Source organism: Vespula pensylvanica, chromosome 17, assembly GCF_014466175.1.
Source record: "Vespula pensylvanica isolate Volc-1 chromosome 17, ASM1446617v1, whole genome shotgun sequence".
NCBI lineage: Eukaryota > Metazoa > Arthropoda > Insecta > Hymenoptera > Vespidae > Vespula > Vespula pensylvanica.
Genome location: NC_057701.1, coordinates 1,568,399 through 1,593,869, shown reverse-complemented (window position 1 = coordinate 1,593,869; position 25,471 = coordinate 1,568,399). Strand labels below are relative to the sequence as shown.

At 28.8% G+C, this 25,471-nt stretch overlaps 1 protein-coding gene across 4 annotated transcripts; it reads right to left on the bottom strand.

Annotated features, from left to right (window-relative positions):
- Positions 1-950: 950 nt before the first annotated feature.
- Positions 951-22,601, bottom strand: LOC122635147. Of its 4 annotated transcripts, none has more exons than XM_043825006.1 (6): positions 22,169-22,601; positions 20,782-20,930; positions 19,432-19,598; positions 5,550-5,686; positions 3,565-3,741; positions 951-3,074 (listed from the first exon to the last, which is right to left on the bottom strand). In XM_043825006.1, the coding sequence occupies exons 2-6, from the start codon at positions 20,857-20,859 to the stop codon at positions 2,914-2,916; spliced, it is 720 nt and encodes a 239-aa protein (XP_043680941.1). In that variant the 5' UTR covers positions 20,860-20,930; positions 22,169-22,601; the 3' UTR covers positions 951-2,913. The 4 variants fall into 4 exon arrangements, with proteins under 4 accessions (XP_043680941.1, XP_043680942.1, XP_043680943.1 ...); XM_043825007.1 differs by having other exon boundaries at positions 20,782-20,884; positions 22,169-22,187; XM_043825008.1 differs by lacking the exon at positions 20,782-20,930.
- Positions 22,602-25,471: the final 2,870 nt, after the last annotated feature.

Sequence of the window (25,471 nt, the reverse complement as noted above, 5' to 3'; positions counted from 1 at the left end):
GTATAATTCATTCATTGTTAATTGATATGTGTAGTTAATCCTATATCACGTGCGTGTTCCTGTTTATTCCATTTTTTTTTCCTTTTTGTTTTCTTTTCTTCTTTTTTTTTTGTTTTCTTTTCTTTTTCTTTTTTTTTTTTTTTTTTTTCTTTAAGTCCTGTTTGTATCATTAACAATACACATTCGATAAACGACGTCTAACGAAAAAGTGAAGTTCATTGATATTTTTTATTTATTTTTTTTTTTTTCGAAGCACTGTACACGACTATCTATTATATAATCCAACATTAATTACAGGCATCTATGTATGTACGCATGTATCTGTTTGTATATATGTGTATATGTTTTTTGTGTACGTAACGAAATCGATATATACACATACATACACATATATATATATATATTTATTTATATATATTTATATGTATGTATGCAGGTACAGATATATAGATTGAGAAAATTGTTATTTCAGTGATTATCGAGGTGCTGCATCATCAGGTACACTTTATATGAAGATTACAATTATTTTTATTTCCGTTCAAGAGTTAATCCGATTAAATACGATCGATTCATAGTCGTAATATGCAATTATAGAATATTCGAAGTTGTTAGTAACAGGAAAACTGACGAATAAAATACACTCATGTCGAAGAGGTGAGAGAAAAAAGGAAAGAAATAAAAAAAGAAATACGGCTAAACGACTCGATTTTTCTCATCTTTTCGATATAGAATAAACTGGAAAAAAATTTTCTTTTTTTTTTTTTTCTTATATGTATTTTCTTTTCTTCTCTCTCTCTCTCTCTCTCTCTCTCTCTCTCTCTCTCTCTCTCTCTCTCTCTCTCTCTCTCTGTCTCTGTTTCTGTCTCTGTCTGTCTAATACTTTTCTACGTGTTCTTTCATCATACGATAAATATATATTATTTATTTATTTATTTATTTACTTTTTTTTAAATAATAAATATATCACTATATACCTCGGAGTTTAGTCACGATTAAACGAGATCGAGAAGCTCGTTCGATATTAAAATATCGATACGAGGATCACGTGATACGGCCATTTTTTTCTGTACTAACCTGTATTTAAGTAGTACCTATTTAGATATATACGTCATTTTTAATTAATTTCTTTTTCTCTCCCTTTGTATTATTAGTAAGCTGTATGTATTATAACCATATATATACATATATATATATTTATATGTATATATATATATATAGTTATTATATATATATCGGAATAAATAAATCGACGATTGGTCCACTTACTTGTTAATTCTTTTTTTGGAGGGGAGGGGAATTGTTATTCTTTTTTTCTTCTCTCTATAATTATTTCTTCTTCGTCGTTATTATCCCGATCTTTTTTCGAACGTGATACGCTATGTTCGATATATTTCTTTTTGTCGTAATATTCCACAGTATTTCACTAACACTTTTCTTTCTTTTTTTTTTTTTTTCATGAAATATTTACCATGCGATAGTAATTATACAGTATAGAACGCGTTTGTTATAATATCTCGGTTGATAATAATTATCGATTAATATACTCGCATAAATTAAGAGAGATTCTATTCTTCACTTGGCAATTTCACGATACTGCTAACAATTCTTCTTTTTCTTCTTACATTGTTTTGTTTTATTATTTGCTTCTTCTTTTTGGACACTTAAATCCAGAGATTATTTTTAACGGGAGATCTCGCTTTTTCTTTGTTTTATCTTTTATATTCTTTGATCGAAGGCCATTCTCTCGTTTTCTAATTAACCAACTTATTAACCGTACCGATCAAATTAGGAAACGCGAATGCGGCGTATTTTCTCTATTTTAGGGGTTAGATCGAGATCGTTTCTCATTGGTCGGTCGCTCGATAATACAAACCAAGATGGCGATCGCGCGAATTTTCAAGCACGTACTTATATATAACATACATTATTTAAAATTCATTAATATTTAAAATATCAACTGTTTTTATATATATAAATGAGAAAGAAACTGATAGAAATAAGATAATAAATTCATTGAAAGATTAGAAAAGTAAAATCGATTTAGATCCAAATCAGGGAAATTCGTGCGGCGTATTTTTTGTATTGTAGGAGTTAGATCGAAATCGTTTCTCATTGGTCGGTCTCTTGACAATATAAATCAAGATGGCGATCGCGCAAATTTTTAAATATGTACTTATATATAATTGATTAATATTTAAAAAATCAATTGCCTTTATATACAGATAAAAAAGAAAGAAAATAAATTTGTCGAAATATTAGAAAAATAAGTATCGTTTTCGATACAAATCAGGGAAATTCAGTGCAGCGTATTTTCTCTATTTTAGGGATTAAATCGAGATCTCTTTTCATTAGTCGGTCGCTTGATAATACGAACCAAGATTATAGTCGCGCGAATTTTCAAATATGTACTTACATATGACGTACATTAACTAACATTATTAAAAATTCATTAATAATTAAACGATCAATTGTCCTTATATATAGTTAATCATACATATGGTTAAGAAGAAAAAGTCAAATAAAAACATAACAAATTCATTGAATATATAAAAAAGATACGATAGATGTGAAATTATTTCAATGATACAAAGCTTTTTTGCGCAAACTAAAGATAAAGAAAAGTAAAACAAGAGTTTTAATAAAAGTTTACTAAGAGCTATTTAAACGGATCTAAGATTTCAAGATTTTACTTTTTAAATAAATAAATAAATAAATAAATAAAGAATATGAAGTAAGAAATGCACTCGAAGAGTGAATGAAGGATAAAAAGGAACAGAAAAAAAGGAAAAAAAAAAAAAGAAAATGAAATCAAGTTGGACGAGAGTTGATTGCTTCTACATCTTCTTCTTCTTCTTTTTCTTTGATAGTTCTTCAGGTGGAAGCCCTTTACTGCTACAACCCATCCTGCAAATCTCAAATGTAATTCGTTCTGGTGGTACAACAGAGAAACTTGAAGCCACCGCGACAGTAGGAGGATTGTCGCGATCTGTTGCTGGCATTCCATCGATTCACTTTTCGTCCGCCATTGTTACGACTTACGCGATTTCCAGCTTCCTGTAGGGCCACACATTTTTCTGCAAAATAAACGACAACAATGAGAATAATGAAATAAGAAGGAGAGGAAGAAAAAAGAAATAAACTATAAGTAAAAACGTGAATTATATCGTTTGTCATTAAATTTCTTTATTTCATTATTTAATAACTTTCACATAATTATTTATTAGATAGTTCATTATAATTTATCATAATAACCTTTCCATTGAAAACTTTAATTTATCGTTTAATTAATTTCAATATAATTATTGATTAGATAGCATTGTTATATTACTGATTGATAGAGAATTATTTAACGAGAAATAAATATATATATACAAATAGAGAGAGAGAGAGAGAGAGAGAGAGAAAGAAAAAGAGAAAGAGAAAGAGTAATAGAAGGAACGTGTGTCCCATATTCGATCATAAGATCCTTACTACAAAATCAAACTGATTAGGGTTGCAACGATGGTATTATTAAGTGATCGAGAGTCTGCAATCTCTGTAGTAGAGATATAACGATTGGCATACCTGTATCAGCCTCAGATTGGGGCATGAATTCCTGTAACTCAGCGATCAGTGCACCTATCTCTTCGGAATCCTTTTTGATGCTGCACAATTCCTCCTCGTTGAAGTCGGGCGTGATCTGCTTGCATAACAGGATCTGAGAGATAACGTTGCCTATATTCGATGGTCCCGCTCTGCTCTCTGAAATATTATCGAAAAATGAAAATATTGTCCTTTCGATTTTTATCCTTTTATTTTTTCGACCGTTCTTTTCTTTTATTCTTTCTTCTTTTCCAGAGACCTTTCGTTTTTATTTCTTATCTTGTTTTTTTTTTCTTTTTCACGTTCTAAATCTTATCAAACTTTACCACTAATAAATTGAAGCAAGTATTTCTGAAGAATCTGAAAGATCGTACGATTTTTTTTATCGACGATAAAAGACGCCATATATTTTTCTTCTTCTTTATTTTTTGCGATTTTCTTTTCTCCTTTCATTTACATTTACTCGCATTAATAATATAAATATATACATATAATAAAAAATACAATGTCTCTGATTGCAATATAAATATTGTTTACTCGTTCTTACTATGGAGTATATATCGTAGAAGAAAAATAAATTAGAATCTTTATAAAGAACACGTTTAATTCTGTTTTAAATAAAGATGTTTGTGCTTCGATTAAATTGATAATCACGTATCAAATTAAAATCGTTCGATAGTAATACTTTAAGTTTTCCTTGTTCTATAGGATTTACCAGAGACAATCGAATTTTCTATGCTACTTCTATCGGAGGAACTTTCTCTCTTTCTCTCTCTCTCTCTCTCTCTCTCTCTCTCTCTCTCTCTCTTCTCTTTATCTCTATCTCTCTATCTTTCTCTTTATTTACGTTCGCGAGATAAGGTACTATCGACTGTAAATAATTGGGAAACGATCGAATTACGTGCAACTCGTGCCTAGAATTTCGATAATGAAGTTGAGAAAGAGAGAGAGAGAGAGAGAGAGAGAGAGAGAGAGTCTGTCTTAAAACAAGTAACAAAAATTTCTTTATCGTAGATATTTTTCAGATTCGTCAGAAAAATTATTATCTTTATTATTATTATATAATAAATTCGAACGTATATATCCATATACCTATGCATATATAAAAACATGTCTATATAAAATAATTAAAAAATTGACATATTATATATCTCAAAAAATTAGAATATAAAATAAAATATAAAGTTTTATGAAACAGGTAAAAGAAAGAGATATATATATATATATAATATTTATAATTATATATTATGAAAATTAAAAAGAATAAAATGAATCTTATAAAACGAAATATATATATATATATATATGTATATATTTTATAATTATAATATATAAATCATATCATATTTATATTACAAGACGACGATTTCGTAGCGTGTTGATTTGAAGTACTATATATCTATAGAGTAAATTAGCCCCTGAGTGAGTGAGACTGTTTAGATCAAAGGAGCTGTACTGTCTCTACCATCTGTTAAAGCTTGAGTTTACCTTTGCGCTTTGCAACTCGATAACACCTGATTGAGTCAACCAAAGTGACATTGCGTTCGTTGATGTCATACCTAACTGATGTGTTTCCTCTCAAATTATTATGATCGTCTCTCATAACAGGTTAAATCAATTCACATTTTCTTTCATCGATCTTATCTTATCGTATCGTTCAATAAATAAAATCTAATCTGTGCAAATTGTTCGACTAAAAAATATAAATTTAAATATAATAAACGTTAATTAACGAACAATCGAAATTAATTGTCAAAGAGCAAAAAAAAAAAAAATAACTGATTCTTAAAAAAAAAAAAAAAAAAAAAAGAAGAAGAAAAAAGAATCAGAAACTTTTTTCATCGTTAATAATCGTAGAATTCTTCTTTCCTACAATTTTTTCTATCGACACGATCGATCGAGAGCGTTGAAAAAGAATGTGAAAATTATTGTTAAAAAATATTTTCTTTATGTGTTATAACACTTACCAAAATATCCGGACATATCCATCGGTACGATTCGTATGAGATTTTTACTCTTCGACAATTCACGAAGGAATAATTGCGTTACGAAGAATAATAAAACCAAATTTGGACTATCCGCTGGTATTCCGACATCCATCGCACTAGAAATTACGAATTTAAATCAATATATGCTGGATAAACCTTTGAATCGTTTAGATTGTTAACAATGTTATCGTTTAATACGTTAAGGGAGAATATAATGCCCTTATGTATACTTTGTTACAGTTTATTATTAATCAAATCCCAAATATTTATTTGTCTATATCTCTATGTGATACGTACGAATGCAATAGAAAAAAGAAAAGAAGAAAAAATTCTTTTTAAAAGAAAAAATATAATCTTTTCGACGGAAATAAATTCATTCAATTATACAGAGTGGCACGAAAGTTCCTAAGCTCGTGGTTTTACAATCTGAAAATAAAAAAAGAAATATTAATCAAGTATAAGAAATATTGATAAGAAATAAATGAATGAATTATGAAGGAAGATGAATTAATAAAAAAAGAAATAAATTATTAGAAGTAAATAAATAAAATTGAAGGGAAATAAAGTAGTTCTTCTTTTCTCTTCCTATTTTTTCATTGTTTCTTTCTTTTTTTTTTTCTATTTAAATCAAAGGAAGAGAAGAAGAAAAATAGGCAACTATATTGTCTTGATCGGCAATATGTCGCCATATTTCTTAGAAACGGTTTCTTCGGTTCGATATCGAGTTTAGACGGCTAATTACTTGAAAAACGTAATTGCCAGCGTTCGAGCAATAATTAAGAACTTGACGTTTCAGCTAATTACAGTTGACTTTCTCTTTTTCTCTTTTTTCCTTCTTTCTTTCTTTCTATTTTTCTCGCGTATCATCTTTTCTTCTCGTTCTTTTGATTCCAGATCTATATTTTCCTAAACTAAAAAAGAAAATATCGAGATATACGATCGAAGTTAAACGCTCTTTGATTTCAAAGTTTTTCTGTATTCTTTTTATTTTCGTATTATTTCTTTCTCTTTTATTTCCTATCATTGATTACGATTTAATAATAATTTATTTTCGTTTATATTAAAATATCATATTGATATCATTGAAAAATTATGATAATAATAATAATAATAATAATAATAATAATAATAATAATAATAATAATAATAATAATAACAATAAATAAATAAATAAATACTATTAATAACAGTTTCCTTGTTCCTTGATGTCTAACGATTTATAATACTTTTCTAAGTATTGCGTGAACGAAGAAGTCGATTATAGTTTCTACCTAAACGTTTCTCTCACGCTAACGATAAGCTACGAGCAAGATCGTTAAGATAAAAGTTTTCCATTTCTCTGTCTCTTTCATTCTTTCTCTTCATTTTCGAGATTGAACATAAAATTAGATTTAAAACAAAAATTCTCTCTCTCTCTCTCTCTCTCTCTCTCTTGATATTTTTTCTCGAGCATTCAAATATTCGTTTGTTCAAATCAAAAGTTTGTCTTGCTTCCTTTCTTTGTTTTTCATTCTTTTATTTTTTTCTCCTTTCCATAAAAGCAAAATTTATCATGATCATAGTGATTCGAGGCGCATCCCACAATCTCCATCTCCTCATTTTTTTGCTCTTATGGGCATAATTTTTTTTCTCCCTCTCTCTCTTTCCATTTTTTTTGTTTTTTGTTAAATCAACGTAGGTTTCGTTTAAAACTACTGTGTATGTCGTGTATGTATGAGAGAAAAAGAAAGAGAGAGAAAGAGAAAGAGAGAGAGAGAGAGAGAGAGAGAGAGAGAGAGAGAGAGAGAGAGAGAGAGAGAAAGAAAGACAAAGAGGGAGGGAGAGTGAGAGAGAAAGATGAAGCAGTGGAATTCAATTAATTTTAATATGAAAACAAGACTGTTTACGCTTCCATACACTCGTATGGAACTTTCAAAGCCCATTTGATTTTGCTAGCTCGCTCGCTCGCTTATTTGTTACTGACTGCTCCCATTTTTCTCCTTTATCTTCTTCTTTTCCCTTCTTTTTCTATCCCACCCCTATTTACGATGATTATTATAATTCTAGTTAGGAAAAAAATTTGAATTCTTAAAAATTCTCCGACGAGATTAATGACTCTGGGAACGGAAGCTACATATATCATAAGATATATTTTTTTATGAAACATTTTCTCTATTTCTAACTATTTTTTTCCTTTCTTTGTTTTTTTACGTTTCTTTGACGGAATAGAAAATTTATTGTCTCTGTAGATATATGTTGTTAATAAGAAAAATGATAATATCGGTCGGATGTAAAACTCTTTATCTTTTTTTATTTTCTTATATACTTCTTGATTATCTTTTATTTATTTTCTTATAATATCGATCACAAAGATATAATAATTAAAATAAAGGTTAATTATTAATCTTGGAGATTAATTTCTGCCGTTTGCGAAATTCATTTCAATACATAAAATATACTTTCTGAAACTCTCACCGTATATACATTTATCAAAAGATACGATTTCTACGCATACATATATATATATATATAATTCCACGTATAGAGATGTTCAGATGTTAGAAAAAGATACCCCGACGGTAAACCATTTTATTTCTTACGAGAGAAAAAGAAACGAGATCTATGACGACTTAAGAGATCTATTAAAATGAAAACAGAAGGAAAAGAAAAAGAAATGCAGACTCCTTTTCGCTATCTCTCCGGTGAAAACGATCAAAACGTTTTCAACGACGAGAAATTAACGAGATACGAGCACGAAAACCGTCTGTATCGTATACACATTCGCACACAAAGAGAGAAGGAGAGAGAAATAGAGAGAAAAAGTGTGTGTGAGAGAGAGAGAGAGAGAGAGATTTCTAGAGAATAAAAAAAAAAACTTGCAAGGGAAGTAGTCTCGCTCTTTTCGACCGAACGTGTTTAGGAGAAAGTACGGAGAGGGAGACTAACAAAAAGAAAAAAAAAAAAAAAGAGAAGAGAAGAAAAGAAAGAAAAAAAAAGAGAAATAAAAAAACTTTTACGTCGACGTCTTCTTCCCTCCAAAGCTTTCTTCTTCGTCTTTCCTTTTTCCGGTTTCACGCGATATCGAGCTCCAAAAAGGGGTTGGAGGTCAAAGGGTACGAAGGTTGGGAGAGAAACCTTCTCTCTCTCTCTCTCTCTCTCTCTCTCTCTCTCTCTCTCTTTCTCTTTCTCTCTTTTTTATCTTTCTCTCACACCATAGGAAATAGAAGAAATCCGTACTCGTTAAGGATTTTCCTTTTTTTCTTTTTTTTTCCTTTCTCCCTTCTTCTTCTCTTTCTTTTGCCTCATTCTTCATGGTCAATACGATTCCTTAATACATACTTCTTCTCTTCTTTTTTCTTTTTTCTCTTTTCTCTTTTCTTTTTTTTTACATATTCTTTTATAAGAGAGACATTGAAGAAGAAAGTTCTTTTCCCAAGTGGGAAACATCAAAATCCTCTTCGAGGATTCGCAAAGAATTCGTTAAAAAAGAAAGAGAGAAAGAGAGAGAAAGAGAGAGAGAGAGAGAGACAGAGAGAGAGAGAGAGAGAGAGAGAGAGAGAGACGTCTTTAAATGAGAAGAGAGATGAAAGAAAAAAAGATTTTATGGTTTGAAAGGGGGATTTTATAGAGAGTGAAAAAGTCCGGAGATTCTTTTTGATTCAATTTAAACAAAAAAGAAAAGGAAGGAAAGAAAACAATTATATTTTTTCGAAACTTTTTAGGCTCGCATATTAAGATCATAGTTTTTATAAACTAGGTCTTTGGTTTTACGATAAGAAAGAAAAAAGAAGAGAAAGAAAAGAGGACAGGCTAAATCGTCTTCAAAAAGACCAATTCATTTTTATGATCATTTAGGAACTTTTCTTTTTTTTGCTTCTTAATATTCTCTTACGTGATTAAATAAAAAATAAAGATGCAATTCGTATTCCACCGTACTTATTTTCTATCACTTAACGTTATATAAAATAATAAACGTTTCTATAATAAAAAAAAATATATATATATATATATGTTAGCGTTATTTATCAAAATATAAATATAAATATATATATATATATATATATATATATATAAATAATAAAAATAAATATATAAAAAATTTGAACATTATACTTATCGGCCAATCCGATATATACATATGTACATACATACATATTTTTTTTTTAAACAATTTCCCTCGACCTTTTTCAACTCCTTCAATTTTTCATAATCCACTTTCATATTCTTTATCCATTTTTTTCTATTTTTTTCCTTTTCTTTACTTCTCTCTTCCCTTTCCTTATAAAGTTTTTATATTTCTTCTCCACAGTCGACTTTCTGTTTTCTTTTTTTTTTTCCTTTTTCTCTTTTCCTCACGTTCCTTATCGTAAAGACTCCGAACTTTAATTCAACCGGTCAAGGTTGAGTACTATTTTATACTTAACAGTTAAACTCCACGCGCTCTCCATTCCATTATTCATGTCCTTTTATGTCGTCTTTCACGGTTCGCGCAAGTTACGCGTTCACCTCGTGACTCCTCTACGCGCAATCATCCCTCTTATGTAACTATATAGTCCGAGGAATAATCGATTACGTCGAAATAGGACGTACATAGATCGATTCTTACTTTCAAGTGTAGCGGAGAGTCTACTCGACACCGTTAAAAAAATGAAGGACTTCTCTTCGATCTGCTTCGATGACGAGCAAAAAAGTAAAGAAGAAGATAGATAGTACATGTATATATGTGTGTGTGTTGTACATATATATATATATATATATATATACATATACATTATTTTCATATACACACATACGTATATATACATATTATTACGCATGTATACATATATTACATATATACACATACGTATATATAGATACATTTTTTACATATGCATTTTTAAACATGTGCACACATTTTCACGCACGTATATGCATTTTAATGTTCATAGTTTATACATATTTATATCCCTTCTTTTAGTTTTCCTTCTTTCCTTTTTTTCTTTCTTTGCATAAAACGATTTTTAACCAATCGACGATATAAAAACTACAAGTAGTGGCCTTTAAATCGATATATATATATATATATATATATATCAATGATCATTAAAACGATTTAAATGCACAAAACGTTTTTCTAAATTTTTATCGTTGAAAGATCAACGATAATAAAATTCTTATTATATTCAAACAAACGAATGTTCACATAATCGTTGACACGTTTAAGTAATATATACAAGCACGTATTTATATTCAGAAAATCACACACATACTCTCATTGGTCCAAGTTGAAATTTTCTCGGTTTTCTCGCGTTTATGCGAACGTTCAGAGTGCCGTATGCGTTTAAACGAGTTACCAGAGTCGAACCAACAACGTCGAAAGTTACGAACCGTGAAGTTAACTCCGTGCAAACTCAAATTTTCTTCCGTTTGCCTAAACGACCCCGATGACTCTCTCTCTCTCTCTCTCTCTCTCTCTCTCTCTGTTTCCAGATTATATAATATCGTAAACGTTCTTTCACGAAGTACACATTGCAAGGAGCACAGATGTGTATGTACGCATGGATATTTAAATGCTCCAGTACAACTCGTCTATATCGGTACATATACGGGCTATAAGAGAGATAAGGTCATGGAAGAGTGTGACAGAATAAGCCAAAAAAGTTTTTAGATGGGTCAAAAGTTCCTAGATGAGCCAAAAGTTCTTAGATTATCATGAAAATCAATCACTCTTTCTCAAGACCTAAAGAAATTTCGGCCAATCTTGTTGTTCTTTATTTCTTTTCTTTTTCATTTTCTTTTTCTTTTTTTTATATCGCAAAAAAAAAACTATATCCCTGGCTTGAAATATTATCGATTTGCAAGTAACGAGTCTCGAAAAGAAGCAATTGATCTTCAAAATCGCTTCTTTTCGCTTCGAAAACTTTGGCACACTACTCTGTATATTATATCGATGTATTACGTTATCCTAAAGAAATGCGAAAATTTGTACGATCGTAATATGTAATAAAATAAAACTTTCCGAGTATTATCCTATTTCAAATTCATAGACATTTAATGTTTCCCAGATCTGTGGGTTATGGATGGAGTTACTTTAAAACCGAGTCAGGGTTTTCCTATACTCGCGACAGAAGTGAAAATAACTAAACCGTCGTATCCTGATGTTCAGAATAGGACGAGAAGAAACAAAAAAAAAAAAAAAAGAAAGAAAGAAAAAGAAAAATAATTGGCAAATAGTAGTAAGTGTGCTTCAACGAATTTCAACGACCGAAACGCAACCGAGTAGTAAAACATTAATTTGTAACTTGTCTGAAGTTATTGCAAATTACGTAAACGAATATTTGAGCAAATTTATCATTATATATATATATATATCTTTACTTAAGCTGTCGTTCGAAATATTTCTCTCTCTCTCTCTCCAATGTAATACAAAATTCGACAAAGAAAAATGACAAGTAGGTATGCTAGAATTCTCTGCTGAGTTCGTCGATACTGAAAATTAACGTGTAACTTATCTCGAGTTATTTGAAATACGTAGAGACAAATTTTGAGAGCAAATTTAGCATATATATACATACATACATACATACATACATACATACATATATATGTGTGTATGTTTATTGTATGTATGTTTGTTTTTATGTATGTACATTTTCCTGCATAATTATTTTGATATCTCGTTCACGTATGTATATAATTTAATATTTACAAACGTTTATATATATATATTTTTTTTTTATTTAGTAATTATTTATTCGAACGAATAATATAATATCTCTGTTGAAACGAATAGAAAAAATATTTCTAATATAATATGAGAGATATTGATATTTCGTCAAAATAATTTGAAAATCTGAAAGAATTTCCGATCGTCATAGCAAGAAATTTTTAATAGACATTTAAAATATTTATCGACTACTGAAATAAAGTACGTATCATATCTCTAATGTTAATCTTTCATTTAAAAATAGGCCGCGATATATGAACGAAACGGTCATACTTTGTCACGCGAAAAATCATAAATTTTACTTACACTAAATCGTGAAATCGTATAATTATACACGTAGAGAAAAGAAAATTAAAGTAGTCGTTGAACAATAGTAATCTAGATAGTTTCGAGCTTTTTTCTAATGCCTCTCTGCACTATGCAACCCTTGAATGTTATATACATTAACGTATAACGGATAGAAGTCGTCATGGCCGGTTGTTAATCTCGAAAAAATGTACAAATAAAAGCAATCTTTGCATATTATTTGCATAACTCCGCATTGGCTCGCGTGTTTAGTTTTATAGTCGAATAAAAGCTCACATTAAACAGCAATAATAATATTATTCACCATTATATTGTTTTTACTGCTGTAAAAACTATAATTATCACATATCTTTCGTTACAACTTACATAGAAATTAGTATTATGAATCCTAAATTGAATCTATGTTTTCAATGCTAATTTTTATAATAATAATAATAATAATAATAATAATAATAATAATAATAATAATAATAATTCATAATATTAGTAATCAATTAATAATAGTATTAGTAATATAATAATACACATAATACTAATCTATGATAATTTATACCCATAAATTAATAATACTGTAATATATATATATATATATAATATATATATAATTTTCATATTAATTATTATTAACATTACTAATAATTGAAGAATCAAATACATACACACAATGTCCAATTAGAAATATAATAATAATAATTATTATATAATAACAAACTTAAGAAATAAAGTGACGAAAATATTGTTTGGTTAGTGAAAGAAAATTCAATTATGTGAAACATAAAGTGAAAATGATCGAAGATCGATCAGCCATGTCGGACAGTCTCGTCTATGGACGAACTACTGAAATTGACGTGAGCCATGGGGCCATACACAAACCTATATACATATATATACACATATATATATATACACATATATATGCATATATATATATATATATATATATACATACACATACATAGATACATATGCATACATACGAAGAGGTACGCACGCATACCAATAGGCTATATTCATGAATAAATTCTACGGCAAATCGCTCGTAATCGAGGACATTCGATCGAACGTTCAGGTCTCCAGCCGGTGCGAAACAATTTTTGGTCCTTTCGAGAAATGTGTATCCTTCTCTTTCCCCCCCTCGTCCTTCGGGATTCCCTACGTGAATATATTTCATATGTTCCCGTTCTACAGAGAAATAGGACCTTCTAGTTTGATATACATATATATATATATATATATATATATATATATATATATATATACACATCTACGTATCTTTGTTGGCCGAAATTTATATTAAAAATGAAAAAGAAAGAGAGTTCTTACAAAAACTTGATTTATATTTATCAATTTATCAAATAAATGATTTTTTTACGATTTAGTTTTTAGATATGTATCTATAAGATCTATATGTGTCCATTTGTCAATACTAATTATTTTTTAATAGCGACAGTGTATCTTGTAATGCGTGGACGATTACAATTTCTAACGTTATCAATCGATGTAAAAAAAGTAAAAGTTTTTCCAAGTTTTTTTTCACAATAGGCAACAACGCTCTACACGCAGGTAATACGTGGTAGCCTACTTTCAGGGACTTAAAAAAGAATATATCTTTGTTACCGATAGGGATGCACGCAACCGTAATTATCGACGAAGTATAAAGTGATGTCTATCTCCAGGCGTATGTAATATATATAATATGAAATATAAATTATTATTGTAAGTTTTATAAAATTATCGTTCCTGTAACTTGTAAAACATTATATAATCGATCTTGCGAAACTCTGAGGAAAGAAAGAAGAATATATATCAACATAATATTTTGTTACAATAAAATGTTACATTGAAATTATTATCTACGATGAATTTAATTGATAATTAAAGAAATAAAAATAAGAATAATTATCAACGGATCGTAATGGCAATTTTGTTACGCAATAATCTATCTGTTATTGTTCATAACTTAATTAAAGATCTATTTTAGAAAATCTCTTCTTTCACAAGCGTTACACAACGCGATATAATTTGTTACTATCTATAAAATGTTATTTACACACAATAACATGATCGTCAACTCTGCATACAAATGGTTACGACTGTTATTGCATATGACAGTTGACGCTACTGCAGATGACATATTTCCAGATGTACTACTGGACCCGACTGGAATTCGTACTATAAATCTTTAATTATTCACAGCTTTCAAGATGATATAAATTTTTTTTTTTTATGAGTGATCGTAAATTTATACTACTTTCAGAGTCTAAAATAAAAAAACATGAATTAGAGTGAATTTTTTTTTTATAAAATTTTTCTATACATATTCTACTATTCATAAAAATATATTTTTATATATACTATACGGATGATCTAATTAAAAAACATATATATAATATGTTTTTATATATCTTTAACTATCCAACGAAATTTTAACTATTGCAAAATAACAGCAAAAAAGATTATGATTGATATTGTTTCTCGGAATATATATATATATATATATATATATATATACACACATACATACATACATATGTGTGTGTATTTTATAGACTAATAAATTGAAAACGTTTGAAACAAATAGAATCGATTGAAAGCAAAGAAATATCAATAAAGGGGATCAAAATAAAAATATTTTTCAAACAATATCTATAAATTAAATCGTAGACGTATAACAATATATCCTCGTACATTAATGATAGTACAAATAAATACTTTTTACAAGGCCGTACACATTTCTTCCATTTATTTTCTTTTTTTTTTTGACTCTTGGTCATTTACGAACGGTTGAAAAACATTTTCATTGTGATTAATTAAAAACGAGAAAGACCATCCCGTCTTTTAGTATACTATATCTATATAATATTATATATAGTATGTGTGTGTGTGTGTATATATATATATATATATATATATATATATATATATATATTTGAAAACTCCAGACGATCATTAGTTTTTCGTTTTGTTAGAAAATGGAACGAAGTTTGTCCATTTTATTTTTCTCCTTTGTCTCTCTCTCTCTCTTTTTCGCTTTCTTTTCTCTCTTTCTTTCTTTTCTTTTTTATTATTGTCTTACTTGTTGTCGTAACACTTTTTGTTGTTTTCGCAGTTAAGTGGAAAAACAAATCGAGTAACATAGTAATCGTATTTGTGATGGACGTAAAACACAAAGAGAATCCGTAAAGTCTACGACTATCCAATTAGACTAACTCAACGTGTAATACGTCATAGCTATTGTTACTTCAGGCACGATGCCCCGATTATTCGATTGAATATACTCGTATTCTCATCAACTGTACAATATCACTATGTATATATATATATATATATATATATATATATATATATATATATATATATATGTCTCAAAAGTCAGTACCTACATATTACATTTTAATAACATTGCACGTTGTTCTTTTTTCTCTTTTTTAAACACATACTTCTGATACAAATTTCGTATTTGCAAAAAGAAAAAGAACGAAATTAAAAGGAACGTCAATTTCGAATGTCGTTTAATTAAAACAATCTTTTCGTTTCAAAATTGTACGTAACAATGCTGATAATTCTTCCTTTATTTTTTTTTGTTTTCTAATTTTATCTATACTTTTACTATACTTGTACTAATATAACAATATCTATACTACGCTCGTACTAATACATATTTTATTTTATAAGAAAGAAATAAGAAAAGAGAAGAGTTAATCTAAAACACAGATTAACATATCTCATTGTCTGGAAAAGAGAAAAAGAAAACGGAGCATAAACGTGTCCTTTTGTTATACCATGAAGAGGAAGAAGAAGAAGAAAAAGAAGAAGAGAAAGAAGAGGAAGAAAAAGAGGAAAAAGAAGATGAAGTACTGACAATGAGATAGAAAGAAAAGAAAAAAAAAAAAAAACTGAGGGTCTGAGAAAAAGGAGGCCATGAAAAATTAAGATTTTCATTAGGTCGTGCAAACCTCCGGAAGGAAATTTTTCAAAGGGCGACGCGACGAACGAAGGAAACATTGACAGTAATGGTAAAAGGTTCTCGTATTTTTAAGATACTTTCTTTTATCTTTATCATGAATCCCTATTGTCTAGATCCCGTATCTCGTTAAAATCGATTTATGCAGGTGAAACTAAAAACACCCATTTCTTTCATTAAATTATTTAAATGGCTCTGCGCGCGGCTATGTATTTAAGTATGTAAATGTTGTAAAATAGGATAAGATAGCATTTTTTCTAATTTGTTTGCTTCTTCCCTTCTATCTTCTTTTTTCTCTCTGTCTTTCTTCCTTTTTTCTCTTTTTTTTTTTTTTTTTTTTAGATATTCTACGATAATTAACAGTGATAAAAATATGATGCTGATATAAGTATAAAATTGAAAAATTTGTCATTTCCTATTTATATAATATTGCAATTATTTATAACGAATTATCGCAAATTTGGAATTTATCACATTTTCACTTTACTAATTTCTAATAAATTTAATCTGATTTTATTATCTTTGTTTATAACGAATTTGTTTATAACAAATTGTTTATAACAAATTGTTTATAACAAATTGTTAATTAATTATTAACAATGTGCGAATAAACAAATAGAAAAAATTCTACCCTTCAAAATGACGTTTGATTCGCATTTCTACGACTTCTAGTTCCGAAGATATTCCTATATAAATGCGCGGCGTAATTGTTAACAATAAACAAAAAAAAAATAATTGTTCGTTAAAAAAATCCATTCGTTTGTTAATTTATTTATTAGTTTGTATAATTTTTTAAGCGAGTTCTTTTACTTTGCCAAAGATAAGATGACTTTATTTGTTTATAAGAATTTGTTTATAACAAATTGTTAATTAATTATTAACGCTTTAAAAAATAGAGAAAATGTTGCTCTTTAAAATGATATTTGATTCAAGTCTCTACGACTTTTAGTTCCGAAGATATTCGCATGCAAAGATAAGATTTTTACGCTGACCCACTAACCTATATAATTTCATTCAAATTGACCCAGTGACACACTGACCTATATAAATTCCGAGAATTTACGATGGCCTACTACTACTACTACTATTGTTACTACGAACAGCTGACTACAGGAATTATGAATGAAAAACTTTCGAAAACGATATCTTCGGAACGAAAAGTCGTACAGACTTGAAACAAATACCGTTTTCAAGCATTTTTTATTCTTTATTTATTTAAATATTGCAATAATATTGTTATAATAAAATCGATTTTGTTAATTTTTTTTTTTTTTTATGGAATTTTTTCCTTCTCTTTCGTAATAAATGATGTGATGAAAATATTAAAAAAATTTTAATTGAAACGACATAAATTTTGTTTTGTTTATTTAAAAATTAAGATAAAAAAAATTTATTAATACTTCGAGATGTACGAAATTGAAAGATCGGAAATTTATACGATTTTTCTTTCATATTGAGATTACATCATTATAAATATGAAAATCATCGATCTCTTACTACTACTACTTATTGTTCATGTACTTACATTTAATCTTACTTAATACTTAGAAATAATTACATTGGAATACATTGAAAAATATCTCCCAAACCAATAATTTTTCGATACACATCAATTAATACTTTTCCATAAAAAAGATTAAACTGCATCGAATAATGTAATAAAAAACGTCTAATTCCATTAAAAAAAAAGAAAAAAAAAAACAACAACAACAAAAAAAAGAAAAGGAAAAAGAAACGATTCTCGAAGCAACAAATTTTTTTGGATAGATCGAAGAATAAATATTTCTTACGAATTCTTAAACTAATTAAATAACGTACTTTTATTTATTCCTTAAAACGTTTGGCATGGAGTATTATAATTAAATGAACAATTCAACAAATATATATTTCTCGTGTTATCGTATGTCGAAACTATCGAATCGCGTGTTTCTTTGTTTGAAAGCTACTATAGCAATAATTTATCCGAGAAACTTATCGATGTGCGTACCTTCGTAAATTTTCTCTCTCTCTCTCTATCTCTCCTTCTCCCTCTCTTTCTTTTTAGAACACAATAGCTCGAAACAGAAAGAGATAGAGATAAAGATAAATGAAAAGGAAAGGAAAAATAAAAGAAAAGAAAGGAGAGGAAGAAGAGTAGAGAATCGATTCGAATTGTTTCTTATCTTTATCGAGAAATCTTTCATTTAAATCGTCGAATTATATCTTCGGGTTGGGATGTAAAGAGAAATTAACGAATAGGCTAATAATAAAAAAAAAAAAAAAAGAAAGAAAAAGAAAGAAAGAAGGAAAAAAAGAGATAGAGCACTTACATTTTCCCATCTATTTACCAAGTTAATTGAAATCTCATTAATCTAAAGCAAACTGAAATCCGATTCCACGAGAAATAGTTTTCTTTTAATCTTAGAGATATGAAATATCATGATAATTCGTAATTAATTCAGCCAAAGAATCACCAAAAGTATGTATATATAATTATATATAAATTATAATTAAATGTAATCATAAGAAATAAAAAAAAAAATATTATTAAAATTATGAAGTATGAAGATTATATATATTATTAACATTATTAAAAATAATGAAAGAATCAAAGGGAAAAAAATAAAATATGATTTTAAAGAAAAAGAAAGAGAAAAGATTCAATTTCTTATTACATGCAGATGATTTAAAAAATTCAGATTACTCTTTCGAAACTTTTGACTTATTTTTAAAATAACTTGGGAACTTTCGGGCTCCTATTCTGTATATATGCGTTATGTATATATATATATATATATATGTATATATATATATATATATATATATATATATATATATATATTACACGATGTATATGTTCCGTCGCATAAAACACGATTCGACGAACAAAATAAATAAAACGAAGAATATTAAAATCGAAATACCTTCGTACTTGAGGCAGGACAAGTTGAGAAGTTCCCTTGCAAGCTTCGACGCAACTTCTTCGCAATTTTCGAATTTTCTCGCGTAATTCTGGACAGTCACGTGGTTGGCCGACGTTTATAAGGAGATCTCGAAATTGTGCTACTTGACAGTTTATATCCTGAATTTGCTGCAACAGCAGAAATAAAAGTACACGAGTTATGAAGGATCCTTTATATATATATATATATATATATATATATATATATATATATATATATGTATATATGTATATAATATTAACATTACTCTATTGATTTTAATCTCAATTTTTATCTCTATAATACGATAAATATTCTTTCAACAAGTTTTTCTGAGATGAAATTAATTGTTATAAATAATTAAAAAAATTCATATTACGATATATAATACATTTAAAAAAGAAAAGAAAAATTATGTATTACTATTTGATTCATATCTCTCTCTCTCTCTCTCTCTCTCTTTCTCTCTCTCTCGCTCTCTCTCTCGCTCTCACTCTCTTTTTCTCTCTAATATGTTAATTACTATATTTTATTATTAGATAAGGTTAGGATCAAGATTAATTCTTTATGATATTTCGTAGCGATTATTCATTCTCGATTACAATAATTACATTATTATAAGTAATAAGAGTTTGAACATGTTGTTTTAATGAATATTAATGACATTCACGTATTAATTTTATCGATTGCATAAAAACATATCGATAATTTTATTAAACAAGATCAAGATTATAATTTTGTATCGCATTTCCTAGTAATTATTCTCGGTTATAAATCAGAAGCATAATAACAAATCGAATTATTTCGCTTATTATCTATTAATTTTGTGTTCTCTCTCTCTCTCTCTCTCTCTCTCTCTCTCTCTCTCTCTCTCTCTCTCTCTCTCTCTCTCTCTCAATTGAAATATCTATTCCAGAAATCAAAGAGAGGGAGAAGAAAAGAAAAAGAGAAAGAAAGAGAGAAAGAGAAAGAAATTGGACATATGATCAAATGAATTTTAAAGACATTCATATATTAATTGTATCGATTAAAAATAATATTTTAATACATTAAATTCGAAAATAAAATTATTATCGTGATAATAGTGAATATTTTAAATATGATATTATCTCGTACTATCTCTCTTATTAATTTTGAGCTTTCTCTTTCTCTCTTTTCCTCTCTCTCTCTCTCTCTCTCTCTCTCTCTCTTTCTCTCTCTTTTTTTCAAGTGGAATATCTATTTTAGAAATTACAGAAAGAGAGAAAGAGAGAAAGAAAAAGAAATAGAAATCAGGAATCGAATTATCGGGAAATACAAAACGCGCAAAAGGACATTTGAAAATCGATTTACCAGAAAAACCGCCTTCTCGGTTTTATCGGATTTATCGTCGTGGCATTTGCTCGTCGATGGTGTTGGAGACTCCGTCATTATCTGATCTTCTTACGGACTAGTTCTTCTCCGATCGTCGTGTGACATAACGAACATTATCCACGTCATCTCCGCAAGAAGAAGAGAAAAAAGAAGGAAAAGGAAGAAGACGAAGAAGACGAAGAAGAAGAAAATGAAAAGAAAAGAAAGAGAAAGGAAATGTCTCTTTAAAAGAGAAGTAACAAATAAAGAAACAAATAAATGAACAAACCGAGAATTACGATCAAAAGGTTCGTTCTAATTTATTCCAATCGATTCGTATGCAAATGTATTTATATTTGTCATTTTTCTTTTTTCTTTCTATATAATTTTATCTTCTTTATCGAAGAAAGGAAAAGAAAAAGCGAAGCAACGAGATCTTATCGATATTATTGGATCTTATCGTTATATCGATCGATAAGAAAATTAATCGTCGAGAAGCGACGAAACTTTTCGATCCATATTATTATTTCACGGGTTAACTATCAAATCTCGGTTTAGTTTAACCGATAGTAAAAAAAAGGGAAAAAAGAGAAATAAAACGAAGGAAAGAAAGGAAAAAAGAAAAGAGAGATTTATCATTACTAACGTTCGTATTCTTTCACCATCGAAAAAGAGAGATAGTAGGAGTTAAATAGATAGAGATAGATAGATAGATAGATAGATAGATAGATAGATAGATAGATAGATAAAAACTAAATAAAGAGAAAGAGAGATAGATAGATAGATAGAAAAATAATTTTTCTTTTTAAAAATCAAAAAACGTTCGTTGTTATTAATGTCCTGCTCGATCGAACGTATATATCACATTATAAATCATCGTGGATCGTTCGTAAATTATAGAACGTTCGAAAAATCAAATGTATAAATGATATTAATAATAATTAATATCAGTAATGATAATAATAATAATGATTATAATTATAATTATAATAATTATAATAAATATAATAACGATAATAATAATAACAATAATCAAATGAAAAAGAAAAGAAAAGAGAGAGAGAGTAATATCCAACACTGCGTGTATTTGAGTTTATTTAGGCACGATTAGAAAGAGGATTTTTTTTTCCGTCGCTACGTTCTCCAGTGATTAGGATTTCGTTGGATACGTAAGCAGGATAAAAAGGACAAAACGAAGGCCGTTGTGAAGTCCATTGGAAATTATTTATTACGTCTTTTCCACGCGTTAGTAGTAAATCTTTCTTTCTCTCTCTCTCTCTCTCTCTCTCTCTCTCTCTCTCTCTCTCTCCTCCTCTCTCTTGCTCTCTCACACACACAGTTGCGTCGTGAGAAATAAATTGTACGATTTAACGAGTTCTTCTCTCACTTCTTTCTCTTTTCTTCTCTTTTCCTCTTCTTTTTCTTTTTCTTTCATCGTCGAGTGATCGAAAAGAAACGCATTGAACTCATCGATCTTTTCGATTTATCACTTTCTAATCTCGTCTTCGTCGATCTTTGCATTTTTGTTAACATATTCTTTCTCTCTCCATTTCTCTCTCTCTCTCTCTTTTTTTATTTTTCTGTTTCGTTCCTTCGTTTTTTTTGCTTTTCTCTTTTATTTTTCTTTAATCGCTTCAGTTTCAGTTTGACAAGTTATAATAAAGCGGATGAGAAGTACGCGGCCTCACGATATTTCCATCTTATTTTTAATTATTTAATTATTTTCTTTTTTTTTTAATTTTTTCTTTTTTTCTTCTTCTCTTTTGTTATCGTTTGCAACATTCGTTCGTTCGTACTTCTTCGTTTTTCTTTCTTCGATCTTTTCGTTTGCTTTTATTTCATATTTTTGTTACTAAGGTTTCTTCGTCAAATAAAAATAAACTTTATACGAATTCTCTTCTCTAACATATTTCCTTCTTCTTTTTATTGTTTGTATTTTCTTTTGTTCCGTCTATAACTCTTTCCCTCTCTCTCTCTCTCTCTCTCTCTCTCCTTCTCTCTTTATCTCTACCTCTCACCTTTTAAAATTTCTAATTACATACATCGAATTAAACTCTACCGAATAAAAATTCGAATTTCACATATTCTCTTCAATCATTCCTAAGGTATCATATATCTCCGTTTTTTCCTTTCCAACAAAAACTCTTTCGCAAAAAATAAAAACTAAACTTGATCGATTAGAATTTTGATTTCACTATTGCCTCCGCATCTTCCTCTCTTCCTCTTCCTTTTTTTCCCGTTTGCGCGGTTTCGTTTATTTATTTAATGTCTTCTCTCTTCTTTAAATTTTTAGTCCATTTTTTATTTGTCTTCGTTTATTATTCACCTACACACTTTTGGCGCGTTCACGAGTAAAGTTCTGAATGCGTGCTCGCAGTCGAAGGGACACGCGACAAACTGAAGCGTGGCTTTCACCCTCGAGCTCTTTTACTGCTCTCTCTCTCTCTCTCTCTCTCTCTCTCTCTCTCTCTCTTTCTCTCTCTCTCTCTCCTACCTGCGCTACCCTCTTTAAGAGCGCATGTCTGACTCTAACCGGCAGTATACTACTGTCGCGCCGCGATTTCCACGAGTCGACTGACACCCCTCGTCTTTCCTCTCTTCTTCACTCTCTCTCTCTCTCTCTCACACACACACACACACTCTCTCTCTCTCTCTCTCTTCGTGATCGAGCCTTATATTATAAATAGTAGCGTCGTTTAATCGTTCCACCGTCAGTACTTTATCTATGATGGAGACAAAGATAGATAAATATATAGATAGATTGACAGAGAAAGAGAGAGAGAGAGAGAGAGGGAGAAAGAAGGGGCAAATTATTGCAGAAGAATGAAAATAGTTGTTGGAATTGACGAAAGCATATTTGACGAATTGATTCAATGACATTTCTATAATTTCTTTTCTTTTTTCTTTTTCTTCTTTAACGCCTAACATTTCCTTCTTTTTCAATGTCTCAATATCGATTAAAGAAGGAGATAGAGATATACGAAGAGACAATAAATAATTATTGAAATAAGACAAAAAATCTTAATTAATGAAATTTCGAAGGAGTTTATTAAGGTTTAATAAAGTTATTGAAAGAAGTGATATCAATTGTTCTTGTTAATGTTAAAAACAAAATCAGAAAGAATAAAATTTATGAACGAACCAGATTTATGAATAGATTTCATTGATAAATAACATTGTACGTAAAGAGAGAAAGAAAGAAAGAAATTTGACCTTGATATTAGAAAAACAATGATTAATATCGACGAGCAATGATTGATATTGAATGACATTGAAAAGACGAAGAAAAAAAATTAGCGATATAAACAAATACTTTCTCGTTTCATCTCTGCATAATTTTAATCTAAATTATATTAGATATGTATTTATATATTTTACGATATCACATATATATACACACACACATACATATATATCTAACTTTTCATAATATTAAATGAACATCTATAAATATTAAAGACAAATTCGAATATATTAATGTTTCTGAATGTTTCTTTTTTTTTAAATCCACCTAATCCATACACATATATATCTAAAAGATCATTAGTTTATTAATAAACGTTTTAATGGGTTTTACGTAGGTGTAGTAGAGATTATATATAGATTGCTTAGTTCGATTAGGGTTAGCGGTCTGGGAAACATGTCTAATATACGTATGGTGTGCTGTTCTATGTACAGCTATGCCGCAAATGTATATTTCCCACGATAGTTAGAAGTAACGTGTTTGCTCGTACGAATATTAATAATCGTATTCCGCAAACTATAGTTTCTACTACAGCAAGTAAAAACAACTCTCAAGGAACCTTAACAATAGAACAAAATTTTTTTTCTTTTTTGTTTCTTTCTTTCTTTCCTTCTTTTCTTTTCTTTCTTATTTCTATTTTACCTAGAAATGATAGAAACTTTATTCTTATACGGTTTCTTTTTCTCTTTTTCTTTTTTATTTCACAGAAATGTTTCTTCATCGATCTGTATTATAATAGTAATAAATTATTACATTGATTATTATCATTATTATTATGATTATTATTACATTAATGATAAGTAACATAATAAAGAAATATTATATATATATATATATATAAAATATATAACATGTTTATATAATAATGGTATTAGACAAATGAAAATTCCTTTTTCTTTTTTTAATAAAATTTGAAAATTTCAATTCCAAAAAAAGAAAGAGAGGGAAAGAACGAATTGAAGTTACATTTTTTTGATAAGGGTTAAAAGCATCGCGCTGATAATTTCTCAGGTAGCAGCTTTCGTCCTTCGTTATCGTGTCCCAAGGAGTTCGAATGAGTTCTCTCATCTGACGGATACCGCAACTACTATCACATACACACACACACACACAAACACATACATGCAGGCGCGCGCGCGCGCATAGACACTCTCGTTATCGAGTATAGATTATCGATAAACATTGTGAACGTATATAGGATTTGTGCACGTCGCAAAGGCGACAAGGCATTCGCCTGAAATCGTCTAACGATGTCTACCTCTTGATAAGAAAAAAAAAATAATAATAAGAAGAAGAAGAAAAAGTATGAGAGAAAGAGAGGGGGGAGAGGGGGAGAGAGAGGAAGAGAGAGAGAGAGAGAGAAACGTGGAATATATTTTTAGTTATCACACCATTTTATATATATATATATATATATATATATATATATATATATATATATATAAA

Coding starts and splice junctions, on each gene's coding strand:
- LOC122635147 (XM_043825006.1), bottom strand. CDS start 20,859: ATGACGGAGTCTCCAACACCATCGACGAGCAAATGCCACGACGATAAA. Junction 19,599..20,781: donor CCGAGAAGGCGGTTTTTCTG/GTAAATCGATTT, acceptor CTGCTGTTGCAG/CAAATTCAGGATATAAACTG. Junction 3,075..3,564: donor CCAATCTGAGGCTGATACAG/GTATGCCAATCG, acceptor TTTATTTTGCAG/AAAAATGTGTGGCCCTACAG.